Here is a 23,771-nt window from a genome sequence, read left to right as displayed (position 1 = left end):
GAAAGTGTACGGATTAGTGTTATTCTTTAATAAAACATCCAGACAGATGTGAAAAACAGACAAGTAAGTAGGTGTCAATCATTATGACAATCACAGTAAGTTAAAAATAAAATGCTAGATGTACAGTTTAAAAAAAAAATAAAACTGTGAGAAAAAAGAAGGCTACCAGGAACTAAATGTTAGACTTGAGTCCATGCAATTTTTAAAATTATTGCACATTTAGCTACAGAAAAAAAATTATATATCAAAACAGCTATATAAAAATCACCAGAAATGCAAACATATCGGTACTGAAAAGAGCATAAACATTTCAGACACAATTAAATAACACTTGCATTTTAAATTAGTAGTATCACAAAGATTATCATCATTTTTATGTAATAACTAGTCTGCCATTGTATTGTGGAATTCTTTTTGTCACATATTATTTATAAAAAGTATTTGTAGAGCTTTAAATGAGACCCTTTTGAAATTTAAAAAATCCAGAGATAAAGAACAACACAAGGCTAGCACAGCTGAGACAGAAGAAGGAGTATATATGGAATTACATTGCTTATTGGACTATTTTACATTTACTTTTTAGGCCAATACATTTATCCAAAGTGACTTACAACATTTATGATACAATTGGTTAAATATCATTTTCTATATCTTTTTCCAGTTGGAGCACAGGCAGGTCAAGTGACTTGCTGAAGGTCCCACAGTGTCAGTAGCGGAATTTGAACCCACAATCCCAGGGTTTGAAGTCCATAGCTTTAACCACTACACCAAACTTCAATTTTGTGTACATTATTTGAATAAGACAATAACAAGAGCAGCTAATACTGCTTACCTGCATATTTTTTATTTATTATTGATACTTTTAAATGTACCTATTACTTAAATTTCCAAATGTTTCAACTAAAGATATGCCTTCTCCCCCTCATTCATTAATCAAGAGTCGAGTCCTGTCTTCAGTTCAAACAGTCAATCTCTTGTGGCTTTAGTTTTGCATTTATGATATGTGCTCAATTTTCCCAGAAGTATCTATTTATATAATAATTTTAGAAAAAAAAAAGCTGTTTTTCACATTTTGAGCATATGAATGGATAACTGATGTGTAGATTATGCGACACAAGTAATGTGAGACTTTTTTTTTTTCATGGACGTTTTTCAAATTGTTTGCTCGGGTCACTATTAGCTTTTATAACATCAATTGTTTTCCCTCCTTTCAGTATGAAAACATGAGATTATTTTTTTCACCCATGACTACAAGCCATATTTGTTTAAGTAACATATAAAAAATAACTTGTGGGTGGAATACACCTTTAAGTGTGTCAGAAAATGTTTTAGTATGTTATGTAAACTGACTCTTCAACTAGAAATGTGTTAAAGAAATTCTAGCAATGTCTGGATTTGATCTACAACTAATGCAACAGAACCCAACTAATCAGAATTATCACAATTGCTAATAATGCACTCTATGCTCCTACTACAAATATAACTGATATACCTTCACTCTGTCTTTTCTCAGCCTTTCCAGTAGGAGCTGGGGTAGGAGTAAAGGATGCTGGTGTTGAGGAGTAGTTTGAAAGTGACCGTTTAAGTTTCTTGGCTTGTAATTGTGTGTCAATCTTTAACCCTTTTAAAGCCTCTGTAGATAGGTTCCTCTTAAGTACTGCCGCTTTCTTGTAACCATCATACAATCCAAAAGCAATGTTACGATTTGTTGCAGTCCAGGATGCCCGAAGGTCTACTAGGCACAATTTATGAGTTGCATTTCCCTCATCCTTTTGAGAGGCGTCCTAAAAATGGCCAAAAGAACAGGAAAAAAAGAGATTAATTGGTCATTATATCACCTTGTATTTCTATGAATCTAAGAACTTCAAAACTCATTAGAGATGTGGATTGCCTGATGACAATTTTTTTATATACAATTTTCTTTTACAAATAACCACAGTATTTGATAATGTTCAGTTGAGGTTTGGTTAATTAATGTAGATACAGAGTCACTCTGGATGCCAACTCAAAATCTTACTTAAATTTTATAAAAACTAGAAAATACAAATTTAATAAAATCTTAATAAATGAGTTTTATTATTATAACTAGCAAAATACCCGTGCTTCGCAGTGGAGAAGTAGTGTGTTAAAGAAGTTATGAAAAAGAAAATGAAACATTTTAAAAATAACGTAATATCCCTGACCATCTCATCTTCGTTGTCAACCACTGTAAAGATAACAGGTTTCATTCATCGAAGTGATCACTACCCAAATCGGTACTCGTGAATCTAAGATGTTTAACAGACATTCCCGGTATTAACTTGTGGATTTTCCTGCAAATATTTAGCAGCAGCGTGTCTATGAAAGTAATTGAAACTTAAATTTTACACCTTGCTTTCCTATTGATATGTCTACAAAGGCTTGTTCAGCTTCAGAGGGTTGTTCCTTTCTTACTGCTTCAATAAACAGCTTGTCTTCCTCTTTATCTGAGACATCACACACTGTATGTATGGGTTTACCTTTCCCAGTCCTGCAAACTTTAGTGAAGTCGTGCAATTTACCACATTTTTTACACTGTCTTCCTTTAGCTGGACATTGACTTTTTCCACCGTGTGCTTTGTTTCCGCAGTAGCTGCATTTATGAATATGCTTGTATGCGTCACTCGCTTCATATTCTCTTGCTGCCTTCTCAATTGTGTAATGCGTTTTTTGTTCAGCGCTTTTTGGAGCTCTTGCTTGTTCTCTGCGTACTGCGTTCACAGTCAGTTCACATGAGCCGCTCGGAGTACATGCATCGAAGGTTCTCAGCTGTGCTTGTGCGATGTCCATGGCTTTATTTAATGTTAGCTAAGACCCAGCACTTAAAAGTTTCTCTCTTCACCTCTGTCTATTTGATTGCTGCTGATGGACGGCCTTATATGGGCAGGCACTCAATTACGTGGGTGGCGTGATGATGCGGGATGCAACTCACCTCACACGGTGAACGAGCTGCAGGCTATGGCTGTATATATGTACGTAAGTAGGTTCCAGTTATGACCGTTACTAGTACAATTTCGAAATGAAACCTGCTTAACTTCTGTAAGTAAGCTATAAGGAATAAGCCTGCCAAATTTCAGCCTTCTACCTACACGGGAAGTTGAAGAATTAGTGATGAGTGAGTAAGTCAGTGAGGGCTTTGCCTTTTATTAGTATAGATATGTATTGTTTATCATATGTAAAATATTAAGAAAAAAACATACTGTTAATTATTAGAAACAAAGCAAAAACAAACATCCATTAAAGTCTGCAAATTAAATAATAAGAATTAAGCACTTAAATGTGGTAGTATACTAATATACACAATATTACCCAAACCCAAAAATATTTAGATTTATAGCGTCGGTAAATCAAGATGTTCAGCTGGCATGAATAAATCACATCATATCATGAAAAGTTGTCAATGTTCATTTAACTGGATATTACATGAATCTCCATGACCTTGAAATAGATACAGCAGAATTAGAAGATGGAAGAATGGAGAGGTGGAAACAAAATTGTGATGTTTACAAGTATCAGGCAGGAAAGAACCTTTGCTGTCATGTTAATTTTGTTGCGGGTGAGTTCATGATGCTCCATAATTTAAATATTGAGAATAATCTTTTTAGTTAATTGGTTAATAATTCCCTTTTTGAATGACTAAGCAACCCCAGTACCAGGCTAGCACTATAACTAGTGCCATATTTGAGAATTGAACGTTAGTGGACATCAAACCACTCTGTTATATGTAAAGTTAATACATGCATGTACAAGGGAACAGATGTAAGATACAGATTTTATTTCTAACACAAAGCCCCACTTCTCAGTTTTCTATATTTTCTAGTGTCAGTCAAGTATAACTGCTGTTTTTTCTGTTACCTATGTGTTTTAGGTCAAGTGGGACAGTAGAGAGTTTAATAATTAATACAGAGTGAAAATTAATAATTTATGCAATATTAATACTAAATCTTATGTCACATTAAGAAAAGGGTATTGTGTGAAATATTGAGTATTCTTCTGAGTGAATGAGCAAAGTTCTTGTTAAGTATCTGTTTCATATACAGTATTATCACCTACCTCTTCCATTCGGTTACTCTGCCTCTGGTAACTCAGGGAGGACAAACTAAGGAGATGTGTTTTTTTGACCTGTGTGTTTAGCTGATGATCAGCAGTCTCATCCCATGTGGAGGCCATAAGGTGAACTGTCACTTGACTTAGCTCACTCATCATCTGAGTAACATTCCATTCTGAAATCAAACGCCGCATCACAGTTCCAGCTGAATGAGGAACACATGATAGATCAATCAGTTGAGTAGGCTTTAGAAGTACATTTTTTTTAGAATGTATTTAAAATACATAAATTTTGTCTTATATAAAATTAGAAGAATTACTAACTCTGTAAATAAGCACAACAATCACCAGGTCACTTTTAAATATTGGCAATTATGAATGGATAATGTCACAAGATACTATATCAAGGAGATAACAAAACGTCAGAAACGTATTTACTAACAAAATTAATATAACAACCTCATAGTACAGTAAATCAAAAAAGGATATATTGAGAACCAGAAGGTGTCTTTTTGCAGCAAGCTTTAATGGGAACAATACAAAGGCTTACTGTATGCTCAAATACATCTACAGTAAACAACAGAGTTTTGGAGATTAAGGATTGCTTTGAACACAGAGAGAAGAGGTTAACAAGTTATTTGATTAAAATCTAAAAAAAAGGGTGTCAAAATTTGGAGCAAGTAAATATCACTTCCTGGAAAGAGAAATGAGAAGTAATGTAAGAATTTTTTTTAAATGCAAATGCTTTCTTTTTAAGTTTAATTTTTATTTTTAGAGCTTTTTCAAAATTCATGTAATGGAGCAGAGATACACCTATAAGCAGAAAGTTGTAAATTATTGATATTTGCATCTATGACATACATCAAGACTGGACATTCTTGATAGAATTAATTAGGAGTGCTGATACAGTTTCCATATCAACTCTCCATCTGGAATCAGTGCCAATAGAACTAAATCTTTCTTCTACCCGCAATCAACTGAGACTTGCATTTATTCTTTTCTTGCCCTAAATTTCATTAGTAAAACCTTCAAAAATAATGAATTGTTCCAACAGAAAATAGTATACAGTAGACCCCTGCGAAGTCACGGTTCAGAGTTCGTGGCCTCAGTCATTCGCGGATTTTTCCTTAGAACCTAACTAATAATTGTTAGTGGAAACCGCAAATATCTTCTGCAATTTTTATGGCTTTTTTTGAGGCAATACTGTACTGTAGAGAGAACAGGAAGCAGCTGTAGAGAAAACCATGACTTGGGATGGTGAAAGTAGCCAATAGAATTTGAAACTGCAATTCCTAGCAGTCCCTTCAGTGGCTCTGATTAGTCTTCTGCTGAGGGTGCTGGGGCTGTTAAGGTCAAAGGATGTCAGTGCGGCTTTTAAAAAGGGGGTCGGTGACCAAAAGCACGTTCCTGTCTGTCTTCCTTCTGTTGGGTTACCTGTACTTATTCCTTTTGTCCTGGATCGTTTCGTGCGTCTGGATTGTCTGCCGTCTGCCTGTGTACATGAGGGTTGTAAGTGGATTCATGGCCATCCTGCAAAAAAAGGAATGCTCCTGAACCCGTCCACCTGTCTTCACCGGTTCAGGAATAACCAGTAGGACTATCTGTACATTCCCATTCAACGTGTAGATCTCTGGACTATCTATTTTCATCATTACATTTAATCTGTTGCTGTTTTTCATGAAATTTTTCATGATTTACTGTTTGTGTTTTGTTTGTGCTTTGTTGTATTTAATGTGTAATCGCCGTAAGGGAAACATGGGTGGTATCGTTGTTTTCTTATTTCATTTGTTTTCATTACATTCTTTATTTCCTGTTTGATTACCAGTTTGCTTTGTTTTCATCTCTCAAGGCTGGGTGAGTCCCTGAAATCTCTACCATAAAAATAAATCACCGTCTTCTCAATTGCGGCTTCTTGTGTGATGCTACGCTTACGTATAAGCCTGAACAATACCTGTCCTTTTTGGCTGATTGCTTTGTTTCTCTCTCCTCCCCCAGACATTCTCTGCCCCTGTTGGGGGTTGTGCTCCCCTATGATGATCGATACCTAACTGCATACTGAGCTCCTTTTACTTCTGAAAGAGATGTTTGTTTGAAGTGTTTGAATAAAGTTCCTGTATCTACAGTCTTCTGTGTTTCTGTGCAATTCTATGACCCAGGCTGCACTAAGACTAGTCTGCAAGCATCAGCGCTTACCTCTGTGTGCTTGCGTGCAGCCAGTTCAAGTGCAGTTGGCTCAGTGATTTACATTGCATTACGTTGCACTTTGTACATATTGTTCCAGTAGTTTTTTTTAAATTGTTTTTACAGTTCATTAGCAGTGTGTAAAATGATCAGTGTTGCAGCAATTGTGATGCTCTTTGCATGAAAAAAATGTGTTCCATTAAAATTTCACTTTTTTTTTTGTTAATTGTGACGTTTACTTAAAGTGCAGCAAAAAAGTATTTGGTGTCCAGGGATGTATTAACCCCCAAGTATGTGGCAGTTTAAGGGTTAAAGCCCAAATATGCGGCTGAAACGAGCTGCACTGTCTAAGGCTTCTGGCAATGAAAACACGCTTGCATAAATTATAGTACATATAGCAGTAACGTCAGTATTTTACATTCTAGCACTGTGGGAGACATAGCATTACAGTATACAGGTTTACCTTTACATTCTTTATTTTTAGGTAATGTATTAAGATGAGTTTGAAATTAAAGTGTTTTGGGGGCATATTTAGGGTTTAAACTATGAAAATATGCATTTTTTAAACCACATCCAAAATTTGCGTTTTTTCACAATTCGTGGGTGCTCTAGGAACATAACCCCCGCGAATGTTGGGGGTGTACTGTATTCCTAGTTTTGATGCATTTAAAAAGGTTAATCTTTTTGACAAACCTCTTAATATAACACGTGGTCTTCATCACTAGGTTTTTCTGAACAGGTGCCACCATTAGAGGGTTCTACTTGAAGCATTCTACCTAAAATTTAACCCAACATCTTATGGGTATGCCACATGCATACAACAACAAAATGAAGAGTCTCCTCCAATTTTCACATAAATATATGCTGTCCATCATACATTCCCTTAACAACTTACACTGACAAATGGTACTATCAAGGAAATTGCATTACCCCTTAGTATGTTTATTTCCTTGATAACCTTATTAGTGTTTTGAATTCTAGACTTCTAGACTATGTCTTTCTCAACAAAAACAACAAGTTCAAAGTCAATTCCTTATTGAAAATCATGCCAGAGAATGAAACTTCTTTGATTCTGTTCAACAGTAATCTTGTAGTTACTATATCCTCTGACTTCTCTCTTTCACAGGATGAATGATCACTACTCAGCAATGGTCTGTCTTTCATTATTGTGCTAAAAAACTTGGGCAATACTCAAGTCCCACATCAACCTTAATCACCTTTATCACAGGACTAGCACAATACCCGCACTTCGCAGCAGAGAAGTAGTGTGTTAAAGAAGTTATGAAAAAGAAAAGGAAACATTTTAAAAATAGCGTAACATGATTGTTAATGTAATTGTTTTGTCATTGATATGAGTGTTGCTGTCATATATATATATATACACACACACACACACACATAAACATTTATACATAGACATATATACATATAAACATATCTACATATACTTCTCCTACCCGCGCTTTGCAGCAGAGATGTAGTGTGTTAAAGAAGTAATGAAAAAGAAAAGGAAATATTTTGAAAATAACGTAACATGATTGTCAATGTAATGAATGTAATTGTTTTGTCACTGTTATCTATATATATCTATATATATATGTATATCAATATATAGATATATATATATATCAATATATATATCTATATATCTATATATATATATATATCTACATATATATCTCCTTTGGGGCGCAAGCAGCTGTTGCTGGGGGTGCCAGAATCCATCGAGGAAGAAAAATGAAAAAAAAAGACGGATGACTCCTGCTCTTACGTGCACTTACTGTAGTGCTGCGTGGGTATTATGAAGTATCGTATCTGTTGAAGTTGTATTTAAATTTTAAATATAAGTAATTTTTATTTAGTCGACAGAAATATGTTTGGTAGGAATGAAAGGTAAATTTAGTCAGCATTGCATTAATTTTTCTTCACCATAGAAATTTAAAGAGTAAATTCAAATTACATTACTACCAAAGATATTTCTGTCGACTAAATAGAACCTACTTATATCCAAATTTGAGCTATTGAGCTGTCGCCTGCCTGACTGGATATGTCACTCTCGCTTCGCTCTTACTTTTTTACCGTTCATGTAATCATGGCTAGTCACGAAAAAAATAGAACATGGAAGGAGGATCACACGGAGTATGGCTTTACCAAAATAATTATTGATGGCGAATAAAGTATCCATTATTCATAAAGCTTCAATTGGTGGTCTTTTTTTCTGCGTAAACCTCATATTTTTTCATACTTCTTCTCAAACCAAAGGGGTGCGAGGGTAAAATGAATCGGGAAGCGCTGATTTATATATATTGAATATACTGAAATAGTTTTACTGTCAAATAATGCAAACAATACGTGGTTCGCCCTAATTCTGGGCTCATCAGGCGTACACACTCACTGCACCCCGTCTCGAGAATCGAACCTCGGACATCAGCGCTAGAGGCGAAGCCTCTCTTGTTGCACCACGGTGTGTGTTTCGTTTATTTGACAGTATGTAGATCGTGGTGTTTATATATATATATATATATATATATATATATATATATATATACTCCTGTAGCCACAATAAATGCCTTTATATTATAGACAAACCAGGGATGAACAACTTCCTTTCTACTGCAGCAACAGCCGCAACACACATAAACAACATCAATAATAACTCATAAACGTGCAATATCATTTAGGAAAATCGCAACATTTTACTCACCAAAAATTTGGATTATTTGTAAACAAAATCCATCGTCCTCTCTTTCCTAAAAAACAGTTCAATTACTCTGTCATACGGATTATCCGAGCGCTTCAGTTCCATCAAAACCTCACTTTCTATCGCCATCGAAGCTAATGCTGAAAGGCGAACCCGCCCTATGGTATTCCTGGCATAAGTTCGCTTAATTCGCTTTAGAGCTGAAAATGTCCGCTCGACAGAAGCAGTGTACATGGGAATGCTCACCGCCAAATATACCAATGTGAACAGCCACCCCATGCTCTTATTCAGATTTTTCTGATGAAGGAAGTCAAGGAGATCGGAGGGAGATTTTCCTTCAAAATCATCCATAGCATACATTACAGTCAGTTCCGTTTTTAGCCAAGACAGATCAAAAAGCGCTCCGTGGCTGTTGTGTTAAAGTGTAGAAGGTTGCATTTTGCATGTGTGAAATTTTTCTTGTATTCCCGAAACGTTTGGGGCTCGAGGAGCGTGACAAACATCAGGTTTTCATGGTCTTGAAATCTGGTCTGTGTCTGGCAAATAATATTGTCCAGAATCCTGCCATGGAGTTGGCCGTAGTGCACACGACGATCTTTCGCTCGGAGCGTTTGTGGTGCGTTCAATGGCGTCGTAGACTTTCTCATATCGGCTTCTATCCAATCAATGGGTCTGAATACGGCAACGTTGCCGTACGCCTGCTAAAGGGCCCTACTGACACCAACTCAAAATCTGATTGGTTAAAGCAATAGGTTAATCGACATTTATTCTATGTTAGAGTGCCTCCACAACAGATTCTGAAAGCCTCTCTGCCTGGCAACAAATGACGACTGAAATGTGATTGGTTAAATATTTTAATATGAAACTCCGCCTCCCACAGCTATCGAGCTGCATTCTATTACAGTATATATAGACGACAGTATGTTCCAGTTATGACCATTACGTATAGAATTTCGAAATGAAACCTACCCAACTTTTGTAAGTAAGCTGTAAGGAATAAGCCTGCCAAATATGAGCCTTCTACCTACACGGGAAGTTGGAGAGTGTGTGTGTGTGTGTGAGAGAGAGAGAGAGAGAGAGAGAGAGAGAGAGTGAGTGAGTGAGTGAGGGCTTTGTCTTCTATTAGTATAGATTTGTCTCACATCTCACTATGTAGGAGAAATGTTCTTGTCCCAGGTCCAATCTTAGCTAATGTAAACTTTAGGCACTACGTACTCAATTCAATTGAGAGGACATTATCATCAAAGTTGCACATGAGTGAAGTGCAGTGGTAGTCTGGCAGAACTGTTACATTGCAGAAGCTTCAAAATAACTCTTTAATACTGCCACCTATCTTCCACTCATAAAGGATCTGACAGATGATTACCAGCAAGAGGTAAGTTCTACCATTCCTCTTCTCATCAGCAGAAAGGAATTACCTTCCAATACTACCCACCACATTGTTGAAAACTCAAAGATATCTCTGTTTTACCTTCTCTCCAATGTCCACAAATTGGAAATCCCTGATGCCCAATTGTTTTTGTATGCAACTGTCCTACTACTTCTATTTCATCTTTCCTCAACAGTATTAGAAGACCACTAACACTGTCAATGTTTTCTCTTTTCTCACCATGTCAGTAGAGTTGCAATGGGTATTAAGATGTGACCTAGCTATGCCAACAACTTCCTTGGTTGGACAAAACAATCTTTCCTTTCATCCTACCCAAGCTTTGTTCCAGACATGCACAAAAGATATAGTGATGATTGTACTGGCACTGCTTTTTGCTCCAGAAGACAGGTAGGGGAATTCATTAGTGATTTTACTAGTTTCCATCCATCTGGTTTACAGTCACAATTTCCACCGAAACTTTACCATTTTCAGATATTTTCCACCTGCTTTCCAGAACTTAAAACCTCTGTCTATTACAAATCAGGTTACTCACAAAGTTACCTTCTCTAAAGCTCCATTCTTGGCATACTAAAAAAAAAACTCTACATCTTTCACAGTTCCTTACACTCCACCATATCTGCAGTGATGTGGTTGAGTTCTGTAATGCAGCACTCAAAATTAGAAGCTTCTTCATTAATAAAGGATACCATACCCTTCTATTGTGAACAGGGCCCTCAATCAAGCCAGGAGCAGACCTTGTAACACCCACTCTAAAAGAATCCCAATAATGAAACCTTCACCCCACTGGTCCTATTCCATCCTAACACTCTTGCTCTCCCACAGGTCACCAAACAAAATTTCTCAAAATTACAGACTGATCCTTTTACAGGACCCCTCTTTCTTACCCTTCTTTGATTGTCTTCTGTCAACCACCTTACCTACACATACTTCTTATCTGCAGATCACTTCACAGAGGAAAGCCACATTCCTCACCTGGGTCAGATTTATAAAACTTGTGTATGCACAAAAAGAGGCTCAAAATATGCATACACATCTTTTCACACAAATGTCAACATTTATATAAATAAAAAATAAAAAACTTGACAGGAGAACTAGGGTATTTTTAAAGCAATGCTAACAAAATGCGCAGAATTTTGGAAAATGTGGGAAATGACAACACCCTTGATAAAGTATGGAAATACAGCTAAATCAGCTAACTGACAAGGAGTCATGTGACAAATAGTTCATATCATTAAGCCATTATAATGTTTGTTGACATGACAAACATATTAATCCTCCAAAATGATGAATATGATGTACAGACTCTATTTTAGTTACCTTTTAAGAGGGCCAACAAAGCATATTTGCAATTAATAATAATTAAGTTGTAAATTAAGCAGTTTACAACAACATGTATTTCTTCAGGACATTTTCCTACAAAGAATGTAGCTCAAAGTGCATTACAACATATCAAAGAAATGGTCACATTGCATAAGAAAACAAAATGGAGAGAAAAAAAAAAAAAACAGTATCAGCAGGGGTCCCAAAACAAAAGACTGCCCAGACCTCACTGGGCAAGGTCAGGTCAAAAACAGGTCAGCCATGGTTCAGCATTATCATGCCTGCTGTGCTAGAAGCCATTAACCAACTGATGAGGTGCTACATTCCGCCCCTGTATAGAATGGACATACACAGATATAATATGACTTGCTTTTGCCAAAATAAAAAGGCAATTTGCAGCAGTGTCCCGTTTCTTAACATAATTGAGGGAATTGACAGTACTCATACAGCAATAAGGGCAACTAGTGATAATGAACCTGCTTTTGTTAACCATAAGCAGTGACATTCCATTAACGTACAAGTCATCTATTTATCTCCAACAATACTATTGCATCTTGTCCCTCTGGTAAACTCAGCATTAAGTAACAGGCCTCTTGCCTGTCTAAAAATCTTATCTTCTGCTTATCTGTTTGGAACTGTCCAGCCATCTACATAAGAGAAACTGTTCAAGCCCTTAAAAATCAAAGGCCTTATAAAGCTTACTGTAGAATGCATCACATCCCTTGATCATGGCCACACTAAGCTCTCTGTTTGTGTTCTTTCACAGGGCTTTAAAGACACTTTTCAAAGAAACTGAAGCAGCTAAGTTCATTCTCACTCTAGGATCACATATTTCTCCATGTCTTAACGATCGACTTTTAAACTCTCCCTTCATTTTCTCTAATGGCAGCTATTTTTCACATACCCTGACCTTTTCTCCTTTCTGTCCTGGCTTTGTTCTCTTTTATATTTGCTGTTTCCTTTTCAGTTGTACACCTGATGAATGAAGACTCCATTTAAAAAAAAATGTTTTTGTAAATGCAAAGTTTGCATTTGATACATTGCTAACTGCACAGTAAATATAGATTTTACATGACTTTGAACATAACCTTGAATATTTGCATTTTGGAGTAAGAAATATCCAAGGAACAGATGTAAAAGTTGTTCGGGTATCAAATCAAAACATATAATCTTAGTATAATAATGAGCTTCTGTGACAAAAATGGGGAATTCTTGTTTACGAAATTAACTACATAAAACTACATCAGATCATAATTTATTTAATGTGAATGCCAAGTGCACATAGTTTTAAATATATTAAACATTTTTACTTTGATACTATAGTATTTTTGTGACAGATAGCTGACTCGGTTTGCATACTGGGATCTACGTTTTCCAACTTGAATCTTTACTGACAACTGTAATGGTCCTGAATCTATTGTCTTGTTGTCCCATACTCCCAATCTAACCTAATATAATCATGGCATCATCTTTACTTACAGCTAGTAGATTGACATTAATATTTGTAAATCACCTATTTGTTTTACTTTATTTTTCTGACAGCTTTATGCAGGATGATTTATAAATGTAGAATAATGTACAAAATAAAATCCCTGACACCTATGTATATGAGCATTTGCAAAATTCACTTGTCTATTTTTGCATACAACTCTTCACTGAGTGCAGGCTCAGAACTCTTTAACAAGTTCACAGGTAAAATGCAATTACCAGGATAAAAGCAAGAATTGATCTGGCAACCTTGGGGTTTGGTCCAGTGTCTTACTTACCATACTATAATGCCTGTATTAAATCTTGTTTCTATATATCGAAATATTTTGTGTTTTTATCTGATTTATTTTATAAAGTGCCTTGTCTACTCTGTAAAATGTACTATATAAAATGAAGTCTGATGAAGTTTGTGAGAAATAAGGAAGACCTAGGATAGGAATTAAAAATGCATCATTTTACAGAGGTTAGATCACAGTATTATCTGAAATCCTGCAGGGCATAACCTCCAAGGTATTGTTCTTGGCAAAGGAAAACTATTTAAAAGCAATAGTTTGTTTGTACCTGTACGGAAACATGTAATTTATACTTTATAATAACAGATCTTATTTACCTATTTCTTCATTTCAATCTGATAACACACCATAATTTTCAATAACCACAAAACAATTTAAATTCAAAAGTATATTGAAAATATTAAAGATTATTGTGCTAATATATGTAAAACTACAAACAGGACACCTGTTAAGTTGCATTCACTTACCCTGTGGAACCAACCGCTGTGTACCTCGGGTGAAAATGTGTCCATTGTTGCACTCAACCTGTATTCCTCGCTGCTGGGCAAAAGATGCCCAATAATGAACCTGAAAAGAAGAAACAGGTCTAAAGATAAAAACTTTCAATGAAGAGACACCAGAGGAAATTTTAAACATATACACTTACTTTTGATAAAAGAAAGTTTGTATTTTTGATTAATACAATGGGTAGATCATGTGCACTCACCTGTAGTCGTGGAAAACTAGCTGTATAAGACAACTGTTTGTAGTGCTGACTAAGCTTTCGCCGGATTGGCTTCAAATTGTGGAAGAGTTGACCTCGGCATATGGGACGAGACACACTGGTCCACGTAGCCCAGAAATTCTGCATCCAACGCAGTGTGCTACTATAGAGTAGAATTCGAGGCTGGCATACTTCTGATGGAACAGAAACAAGAGAAAGAGACAGCTGACATCGCATTGAGACCAAAAAGATGATAAAAGCTAGTGTGTTGCAGAGTCAGACAAATGAATTGTTTTATCCTAGCAAAGTTGATTATATAAATCAGATATATTTTTGAGAGTTCCATTAGGAGGAACATTTTTCATAGTAATGTAACAGCTTTATTTCTGCAAATGCACTAGAAATTTGTTTTAGTGGAAATCAAAAAATCATGGTTGTCAGTTTTATTATTATGCACTGAGATTTATACTGTGTTTCTCAGTAATAGCTAGTAACCGTGGGAGCAACATGGCTTTTTAAAATAAAGTAAGTACGCAACAATGGTGGCAACTTTTGTTGGTGCTATACAATAGTGAAAAGGATCACTGTAAAACAAAGACAATATTAATCTGTTCATGAGAAATGAATCATATTAGTCTTATTTCACGGCATTAATATCCACCATTACCCTGACTAAAAACAGGATGGCTGAAGATATGTTTTAAAGCTTTCTATTACTAGATTTTGTGTTCACTTATACAATATGCATGAGATAGTTGCCCCCCATCCCTCTCTATCTATCTAACTGTCTATATATATATATATATATATATATATATATATATATATATATATATATATATATATAGCACTCAACTGCATTTAACACAATAGCTTGCCCGTTTATTTGTATTTCACCCGGATGACTCACCTCCTTGATGCTGGTTAAGGTCCATAGTGATTGACAGATTGAGGTTTTCAGACCTAAAAGCACGGTAGGAGTCATAAGGCTGCCCTGATGTAACTTCAGACACATATTCTGGGGAGCACAGAGATACACTGTGGTGGTCATGAGAGTTTCCATGACATAGCCACTGGAGGTCTAAAGTCATATTTAGGTTGGGAAGATGAAGGAAGCAGCAGTCATCATACCTTTAAGAAAGTAAAAAAGATGCATACAAAGTGAAGGAGCAATCAAGAGTAAACATAAATTAGGAACTCATTATTTTTGGGGTCTGTAGACTAGCTAGTTAGTTAATATCTAACTATAAAAATCAGCCATCCTTAGAAGTATTCCAAATACAAATATCTTAAGCTAACTGAGGAAATTGTTTTTAAAGTTAGTTTTCGGGGTATTTTCTGCAAAAAAAGACAAGAAAAATAAATTATAAAATAAAAATGCAATCTCACTTTTGCAATTTTATTTTCAAAGTCTAAGTATGTTGCAAAAATTAAAAATAAAATGAAATAACATAATTTGCAATTTCATTTTCAGCCAGAACAGCAATTATTCTGTAAAAATGAAAAGTAAAATGCAAATAAGCACTAGCACACACCTGCTGTTCATTGAATTTTCATTTTTTTAGGTTCTCAGCATGCAAATAGTATGGGTAAATGGGTGGGGCTTTGCCCCTCGATATCCTACAATTCTTTGTCTTTCGTAGCTGTAGCCACTTCAATCAACAGAATTCTTTTCATTCAACTTTTTTTAATTCTTTAATTATATGATACTACAAAAATATGTTTGCAGGGGTAAATTTCATAATACTACAAAAAAACAAAACTACAAAGAGCCCCATTTTCAATTCAGTGTAAATAAAGATAAATAATGACGTAATAAAGACAAATTTTTGTCATGTTCAATACTGTAATTAAATAACACTTTAGAACAACAATTATGTGTGGCCTTCAGATGTATTCTATCCATCTAAGTGGCTGCAGCTATGAAGGACAAAGAATTGTGGGAAACTGAGGTGCAAGGCCCTGTCCATTGACTCACACTAGTTGCATATTGAGAAATTGAAAATGAAAATGCAAACTGAAAAATGAAAAATCAATGAACAGTAGGTGGCACCAATGCTTATTCGGTTTCGCACACAGCTTTTTGGGTCTTTTACATAGTTTTCTTCAAACTTCATTATGACAACTTGAACACCATGTCCCAAAAATCCAGTTTTGGGTGCTATTACTCATCGACTATGCTTTATTGATACAGAGATGTGATTTTAAATTTGTTTAACCTCCTTAATGTTAGACCCAAGCATCTCTTGGACTATAAAAACAGTGCGAAAAGCATTAGTCCCGAGTGTCACTCGGGCAACAGTATATAGATGCGTCTCATGTAAGACCCGACATTTACTCAGGCTGTAAAGTGCCAACAGCATTAGTGCCGAGTGTTATTCAGCAATGGTATACGCATGTCTTGCATAAGCATCAGGCTTGTTACCCAGCAATGGTGTAGACGCTTCTTCTCCCAGCCTCATAATGGCATCTTATAAGAGGTGCCTCTCATCAGCAGTGATGACAAAGTGAATCTATCATTCAGGCAGTGCAATTAAAATGGTCAGAAAAACCAAAAGTGATACTGGGAATCAGAAAGTGAGACTGGCATAATTCGCACATGTGCAGTCCATATTATAATTATTTATCATCATTATTATTATTATTTGCATCCTTATTATGCTTTCTGCACTTCTGACTTTGTACTTTTAGTGTTTTGCATGTTTTACAGTAGAAAGATTAGATTTAATAAAAATGTAATTTTTCAAGCCAAAAAGTGGAATGCTTTTTACGTGTTTTTTTGGGAAAAATGTAAAGCTAAAGGAGGCTACATATGTTGCTTTAAAATCTCCGATCAAGATAGAGCAGTAATTAAATTTACCAAATATTGCCCAAAAATGATTCAATAAATTGAACCACTATCCCAACTGTTTCTGCTGATCAGTACCTGATTAATTTTAAATATGTTCACTGTTGGTGGATTTTAAGAAATACGTAGAATAGGTGAAGTTCCTCAAGGAGTGATTTGACACCAAACCTTTGTTGTTTTGGCCATATCATAGGAGATCATCAAGTATTAGAAAACACATGATATTCTTCCTATTTTTTACTGCAAACATTGTAATCTGCATTTAATGTAATGCCATATAGTATTTTCATAAAAAATAAACACCTCCTAAATAACAAGCCTTAAAATATAGTTTTTATGGGTGGACTAAGACTTTTGTAAAGTATATCAATTTAAATAAGGTTACTGTAAGGCTGTTTTTGTATTTATTTAAATTACTCTAAAAAGCACAGTGAAGAGTAGAATTAATTAGCAACTGATCAAAAAAACACTCCTAATATGCAACTTTGAGTTTGCGTTGTCAAAAACGGTGGTGTACTAAAGTTGGCTGAAATACCTTTGGGAAGAAAATAAGTTAAAACATTTTGTGATCTGTGATCATGTTTCAAAGACTGCATTTTGCAAAGATCAACATCTGGCCCTAGTACAAGGAACAGCATTTTATAATCACAACATAAAATGGCAGAGCAGCACAATCAAGTCAAACCAGCATGTTCCATCCATCCACTCATCCTCTTTCTAAACCACTGCCCATCCCTGTGACACATCCCTGAGAAAAAGGAGGGAACCAACCATGGATGGGGCGCCATTTCATTGTAGAGTATTTTCATTTTCCAGCAAATGACAGTTATTGACACTTTGCAAAATGTAAACAAAATAGTCTATTTTATTTAACCATGCCAAGAAAGACAGTGAACTTGCTATATATACAACAAATAAAGGCAAAAAGGATTAAAGGATTAAGCATTTAGTACTACTCTCTGACCAACTTAGTTTAACATAAATAAACAATAACATGACAAAAATTTAGTAGATGGATGCATGATTAAATGAGGCAGATTAAATATAGCTATTAAAACCTTATTATTCAATAATTATATTTGATGTTAAATTTAAAAAACACTACCTTCAGAAAATACAATTCAGTATAAACTAAAGATAAGAAAAGACAAAAACTGCATGGTTAAATAAGGCAGGTTAAATGAAGCTACTAAAATCCCATCATAAAAAAGTTACATTTGATGTTAAATTTACAATGCAGTAAAAACTAAGATAAGGAAGACAAAGTCCAGCTTTAAGAATGGTTTTTCTACTCATTGTATAGTAGAAAATACAAATGAGAGAAGACACCAACAGTACATTTGTTTTAAATGAGTATGATTGCAGTTGAATTTTGATAGCAATTTAAATTTACTAGTCCTTACTTGGAAGCAGTCCTGACATTGACATCAAGGTCTCCTCTAAACACAAAATGCCCAGGCTTCCAATCAAAATGCAGCTTATTCCATTCCCAGTGCATATTCTCAGTTGTGTTGTAAGGATCCTAGAAACAGAATACTTCTATTAGAAAGCCAGAAGATTGGCAGAGAGGGAAAGGCTCATATGCCACATTCACGTTTTTTTTTTTAATTTATTTTTTTACTCTGTTTTGTTTCACAGCATATTTCAAAAAAGGTCTATAACCTTTAAGGCACATTTTCTTTGAGAAATTTCACAGCCTCAGTTATCAGTTGTTTTAAGGAATATCGTGTATGTGCTTAAACAGTGGAACATCAAAAGTTCTCCAAATGTTTCACTCTTTAACTCAATTTCTTGACTGATATTTGATTAAAGAACTGTATCTTTACATTTTGATCTTTGTTGTGTTTTATTTTTTGCATGTTAAATGATTTTACAGTAGTGTTTGAAAAGTAACAACATATTTTTCCAAAGAACATCTTTAATGTTGCATATGACTTGCAGTATAAAACCAGTAATAGGCTACACAGATGCAACATATTTTCAATGGGAAACAGTGCAAATAACAAAATGAAATAAATTATTATCACAAATAGGTATAGGAATAATGTAATGTGTAAATGAATGTTACCTTATTTATAATTCTGCAAAGTCATTAACTATAAAAAGTGCTATTTTTATCAGCATTATGTACAAGTATGTGCAGTTGTCTGAGAATGTACATGTGAAGCACCCAATTAAAAAAAGTACCAAAGAACAAGCTAATAAATTTTTAACTTTAAAAATGTGACTAAACATTACTGTATAGTACACAATAAAGTCATTAAAATGAACAGATTAAAAATAAAATTCAATTTCTTGGCAGTTCTTTACTCTGAACACAATGACTACTTGACTCTTTAAAACATTCAAACTTATAGGCAAGTTAGTCATTTTCAATTCATAACAAACACATTAGAGCATATTGCAAATCAAATTAGGACAATTTTAACACTTCAAAAACTGCTTCTAAAACAAACATGACATGTATATCAAGATTTATCTTAAGCTGTGGATAGAATATACAGTATGCGGCACATGTAATTTTAAAAAACTAAGACTTCCAAATACTGAGGTTTTCTACTGTACTCTTATACTGTATTTAATACCCTTAACTGATCTTCTGCTTGCTTCATGGTTATTTATACATATTCTAGGAAGTGACAGGAAAACAACAGTATGGATCTTACAACAGAAAAAATGAAGCCGAGAGACAAGAAAAGAGATCACTGGAGATAAACTGAGATTAATACCTCAGCAATTCAAAATTCAGGAGTACAAATAAGCTAATTACAGAGAAATGGCAAAAGAAGAGACCCAGAAGAGATCTCAAAAAATGAAACAGTGTAAAAAAAATGAAGAGCAATTTAAAGTATTACTCAGTTTTAAGTTTAGCAGCAGCCTGATGGAATGTGTTAAACAGGATTATACCAACTAGTCATACCTTTATCTAATATTAGCTGGTAGAATTAATTCAGTTAAAATGATTTTCCTCCTAAAATGTTATATCTTTTTGAGTATATTCTAATATACAGTATATGAACAAATCTTTTAAAACAAAACTTTCTTTGTTTGAAAAACAAAAGGTTAAGGATTCAAAAAAAAATAATTGTTCAAAAAATCTAAACCAAGGGAGAATATTGTACTTTAAGTTCTACTACTATGTTGAGAATATCTATGTATACGGAGATATAAATATTTTTGAACATCTGAACCCTAATGCCTAACCCTACCCCTAACCCTTAAATATTACTACATTTGAAATGCTATGCCTTAAATATTACTTTTCATGAAAACATCTATTTCACTAAAATGCAAGTTTGACAGTTTACTACATGAAGTTTTGCCAACTACCCTTCTCTCGTTTTTACAGTAGGATTTTTCTGTCTAGCGGCGATGAAGATTTATAGCAGGTAGTATCTCTAAACTCTACTAGTATCTGCAAAACAGAGCATAACTGAGTCTTTTAATAAGATTTTCAGAAAATAAAAGGAAGGTAACACTAGATAAAATATAATCATCCTCTACTTGGTAAACTACACTCTTCCTCTATTTGTGTGAAACAAGGTCAAACTCAAATCAGAACTGAACATCATCACATACAGTACATATCTCTTTATTCAGACTACTCAACATTTATCCAGGCCAAGACCTACTATTGAAGGATATTGTCAGGAACCTGCTCCACTAATTGATATGTTTTTGGACTGTCCGCAGCTCACATATTACTGGAATAAAATGTTTGATTATTTATCAGACAGCTTTTTGCATACAATGAAACCTAAAACTCTAACCAAATGGGACACTGCTGTTTAAAACAACTCAACAGTATTGGGCACAAGGCTGGAACTAACCCCAGGCATGGCACCGGTCCATTGCAGAGGAAATGTTCATGCAGACCTACACTCATATGTCCTGTGCTAATTTAGTCACTAGATAATGAAGTAATTTAAGTGATTACTTCTTTACACAACCATAGTCATGCTTCTTTCATTTTTCTTTCTTTACTCATGTATTATTTTCAGTATAGTGCACACTATAAAATTCAGTACTGCTGATCCTAAATGCTTTTGGCCCTTACTTCTGTGGCAAGCTGGTGTAGATTAGCCTGGTCAATATTCATTACCCATCGTCCATGAAATAACAGTCGGCTTTTATCCCACCATGTCAATAGAGGACTGGGATCCACTGTAGGCTTGGTAAGAAGATCAACAGCTTGACCAATTAAAGTCCATGCTGGATCCCAGCAAGGTCCCCAAACAATAGTATAAAGGGAGATTTCCGCTAAGAAAAAGATAAAACAAATCCACAAATATAATAAGTGCATGAAGAGAAAGACAAATAAAAAAAGGTATCAGACATACAATGGTGAAATGTTACATTAATAATACAAATTTTTTACACCATCTTTTCTTATTCCTGCAATAGTGATTTTTGGTTCATCTGAGTATGCCTCTTCCATATGCTTTTGTATTAAAAGATATTTATTGAGTAAATTTTGCAAGTGCAATCATTTAGTTTTTGTATGTTCATTAATTTTATTTTCATTCCTGAACATAGCGTTCATCTGCAACATTACATTCAGATGAACATACCCAAAGATCTCTGAATTACACATTAGCAAAACATTACTTTATAAAGACAACTGGAACATTTAAATAAGACATGACCTTATTTATAGCAACAATATAAAAATCCATAAATGAAGATTCTGATTCAGCTTTGTGAGATATACACTCTTGCGTGGATGGTTTGGCTGAAAACTGAACAATTCAAAATCCACAATATTGTAGTCATCTAAAATTTAAAAAAACTTTTCAAATTCCAGTGCTTTTAAATATTTGCAAATTACTACTGGGGAAAAAAACAGCTTAAGGAGCAACTATACTCTTTACGTACTTTTAAAAAAATATATATGGTGATTCAATGCTATACTCACAGTGGAAATCATGGTAGAATTTAAGTGGGGGCATATTTCTCTCAACAGTGACATCCCCCCACGGTTGACCAAGATGTAGCTTTTGCCTGCGTTTGGCACGAGGGTGACCATCTTGCTCAGTGCCAATTAGTCGTCCACACAAAGTCCAATCTCGGATTTCAAAGAAATAGCGTGGATAATCCCGGATTCGAACTGTGAATATAATGCATTCAGGCCCAAAAATATAAAACACACTTTGTTACAAAGAAGGCTTTTAATATTGGTCTGCTAATTTAACAAAACCTGCAAGTCTATCAATTTCTTTTTAATATCTGTGTCAAAGTTTTGGGGAATTAACCTTCCGTTAACTAGTAGACTTATCTCATAAGCAATTCATATTTTTGGAAATTCTGCACAATATGAGACCAACAGTATACACATTTCATTATTGTTGCACATAGTATTGTCTGACAAAAAATAGAAATCTTTGGCTATAATCAAGGCTTGAACCTTTTCCTCCATTTAGAAACAGGTTTGTTGTACACTTACCCAGGAATGCACTTAAGCTAAACTTGACAGCCCGGCACCACTGTATTATTAAGGAAAGCCCATCCCGTGGGAATGGGCTTACAGAGTCTATATCCATCATCTGCTCCCTGACTTTATCAGGGCCATGGAGTGACTGGTCGGCAAAGGCCATGACTTCCAAGTCAGTGATGGTCCAGGTCAACAGGGATTTTCTCATGGGTGTATTGCTGTAGAGAAGACGTGACCGCTGAATGTATATTTCTATGTTCCTACGCTCCAAGGAAGTATATAACTCCTCAATTTTACGTGCTGGAAGTAATTCTCCATGCTGCTTGCGAAGGTCAGATACTTTCTTATCAAGGAGCTGCAGCCGTTTAGCACTCTCTTTACTCTCATCCTTCATCAGTTCATAATTATCACGTAACTTAATTTCAAAAACATCATCAAGGAAAAGGAAGGAGAACTGCTTCACTCGGATTACCAAGTCTGGAGGCAGTGGTTCTGGGCCATCCCTGTGAGACCGGTGAAGACTTTTCAACCACTTCTGGACATTAATAGCCTCATCAAAGGTGTTGGAGAAATCATACTGATATGGAAACTGCACTGACAGGGATGGAATACTGATAACTAATACATGATTTTTCTGTGTAGAAAGAAAGCTGAACTGATTCCGCTGAGGCATAAGCTCTTCTAGTTCTGATAGCATCTGAACCTCTGTTTCTTTAAAAGTGAATATATTATTACCATCAAAGTTCAGAATGGCATGTGGCACTCCAATCTGCACAGCACTTGCATGTCGAATGAAAGAAAGACTCACCAGTTCAAGGAAAATAAAGTTTTTTTCTGTTACAAAAGCAGTCACTTTGGTGGCACCAAGGTCCAGATGGACACTAATACATCTTTTCGACTTATTCATTGTGCAATTTTCAACCAAAGGCAAAGACGTTGACTGAAGGGACTGGTCATTATGAGAAGGTTCCTGATGGACTAATATTGAATTATTTTGATCTTTTCCTGGAAAGACTTGCTCATTTCCTCTAAGAATAGTGGTCAATGCTTGATGGCAATTCATAATTTCAAGGACATGATGGTACAGGAACATATGGTCTGCCGGTGTCCAAGTAATGCTCAGCTGCTGATCACAACTGATCTAAACAAAAAGAAGACATTAATGATATAAATGATATACTTCAATGCCTTGACTTTATCTTTACAGTTTGCTAGTTTAAATCATATGTCAAGGGTTTTAGAGAAGCATATTTAAAATGTCAACTATCAGAAATAGGAAAGAAAGCAGAGCTATATGAATGGACTAAAAAAAATAAACCTCTCAAACCATACTGACAAGCCCTGAACTGGA

At 35.0% G+C, this 23,771-nt stretch overlaps 1 protein-coding gene across 3 annotated transcripts in view; it reads right to left on the bottom strand.

The window, feature by feature from the left end:
• The window catches only part of LOC120531645 (protein KIAA0100-like), a 69,381-nt gene that overhangs the window by 25,813 nt on the left and 19,797 nt on the right, over window positions 1–23,771 (bottom strand). For all 3 annotated transcript variants that reach the window (XM_039757243.1, XM_039757242.1, XM_039757241.1), the window contains 9 exons: window positions 22,433–23,561; window positions 21,905–22,096; window positions 21,047–21,249; window positions 18,393–18,511; window positions 15,052–15,272; window positions 14,145–14,335; window positions 13,906–14,005; window positions 4,072–4,271; window positions 1,493–1,784 (listed from right to left, as the gene is read on the bottom strand). In XM_039757243.1, the coding sequence (XP_039613177.1) occupies window positions 1,493–1,784; window positions 4,072–4,271; window positions 13,906–14,005; window positions 14,145–14,335; window positions 15,052–15,272; window positions 18,393–18,511; window positions 21,047–21,249; window positions 21,905–22,096; window positions 22,433–23,561 (2,647 nt within the window). The remainder of the gene's footprint in view (window positions 1–1,492; window positions 1,785–4,071; window positions 4,272–13,905; window positions 14,006–14,144; window positions 14,336–15,051; window positions 15,273–18,392; window positions 18,512–21,046; window positions 21,250–21,904; window positions 22,097–22,432; window positions 23,562–23,771) is intronic.

This window comes from Polypterus senegalus, chromosome 6 (genome assembly GCF_016835505.1).
Source record: "Polypterus senegalus isolate Bchr_013 chromosome 6, ASM1683550v1, whole genome shotgun sequence".
NCBI classification, from domain to species: Eukaryota; Metazoa; Chordata; class Cladistia; order Polypteriformes; family Polypteridae; genus Polypterus; species Polypterus senegalus.
This window is presented reverse-complemented; position numbering and strand designations above follow the sequence as displayed.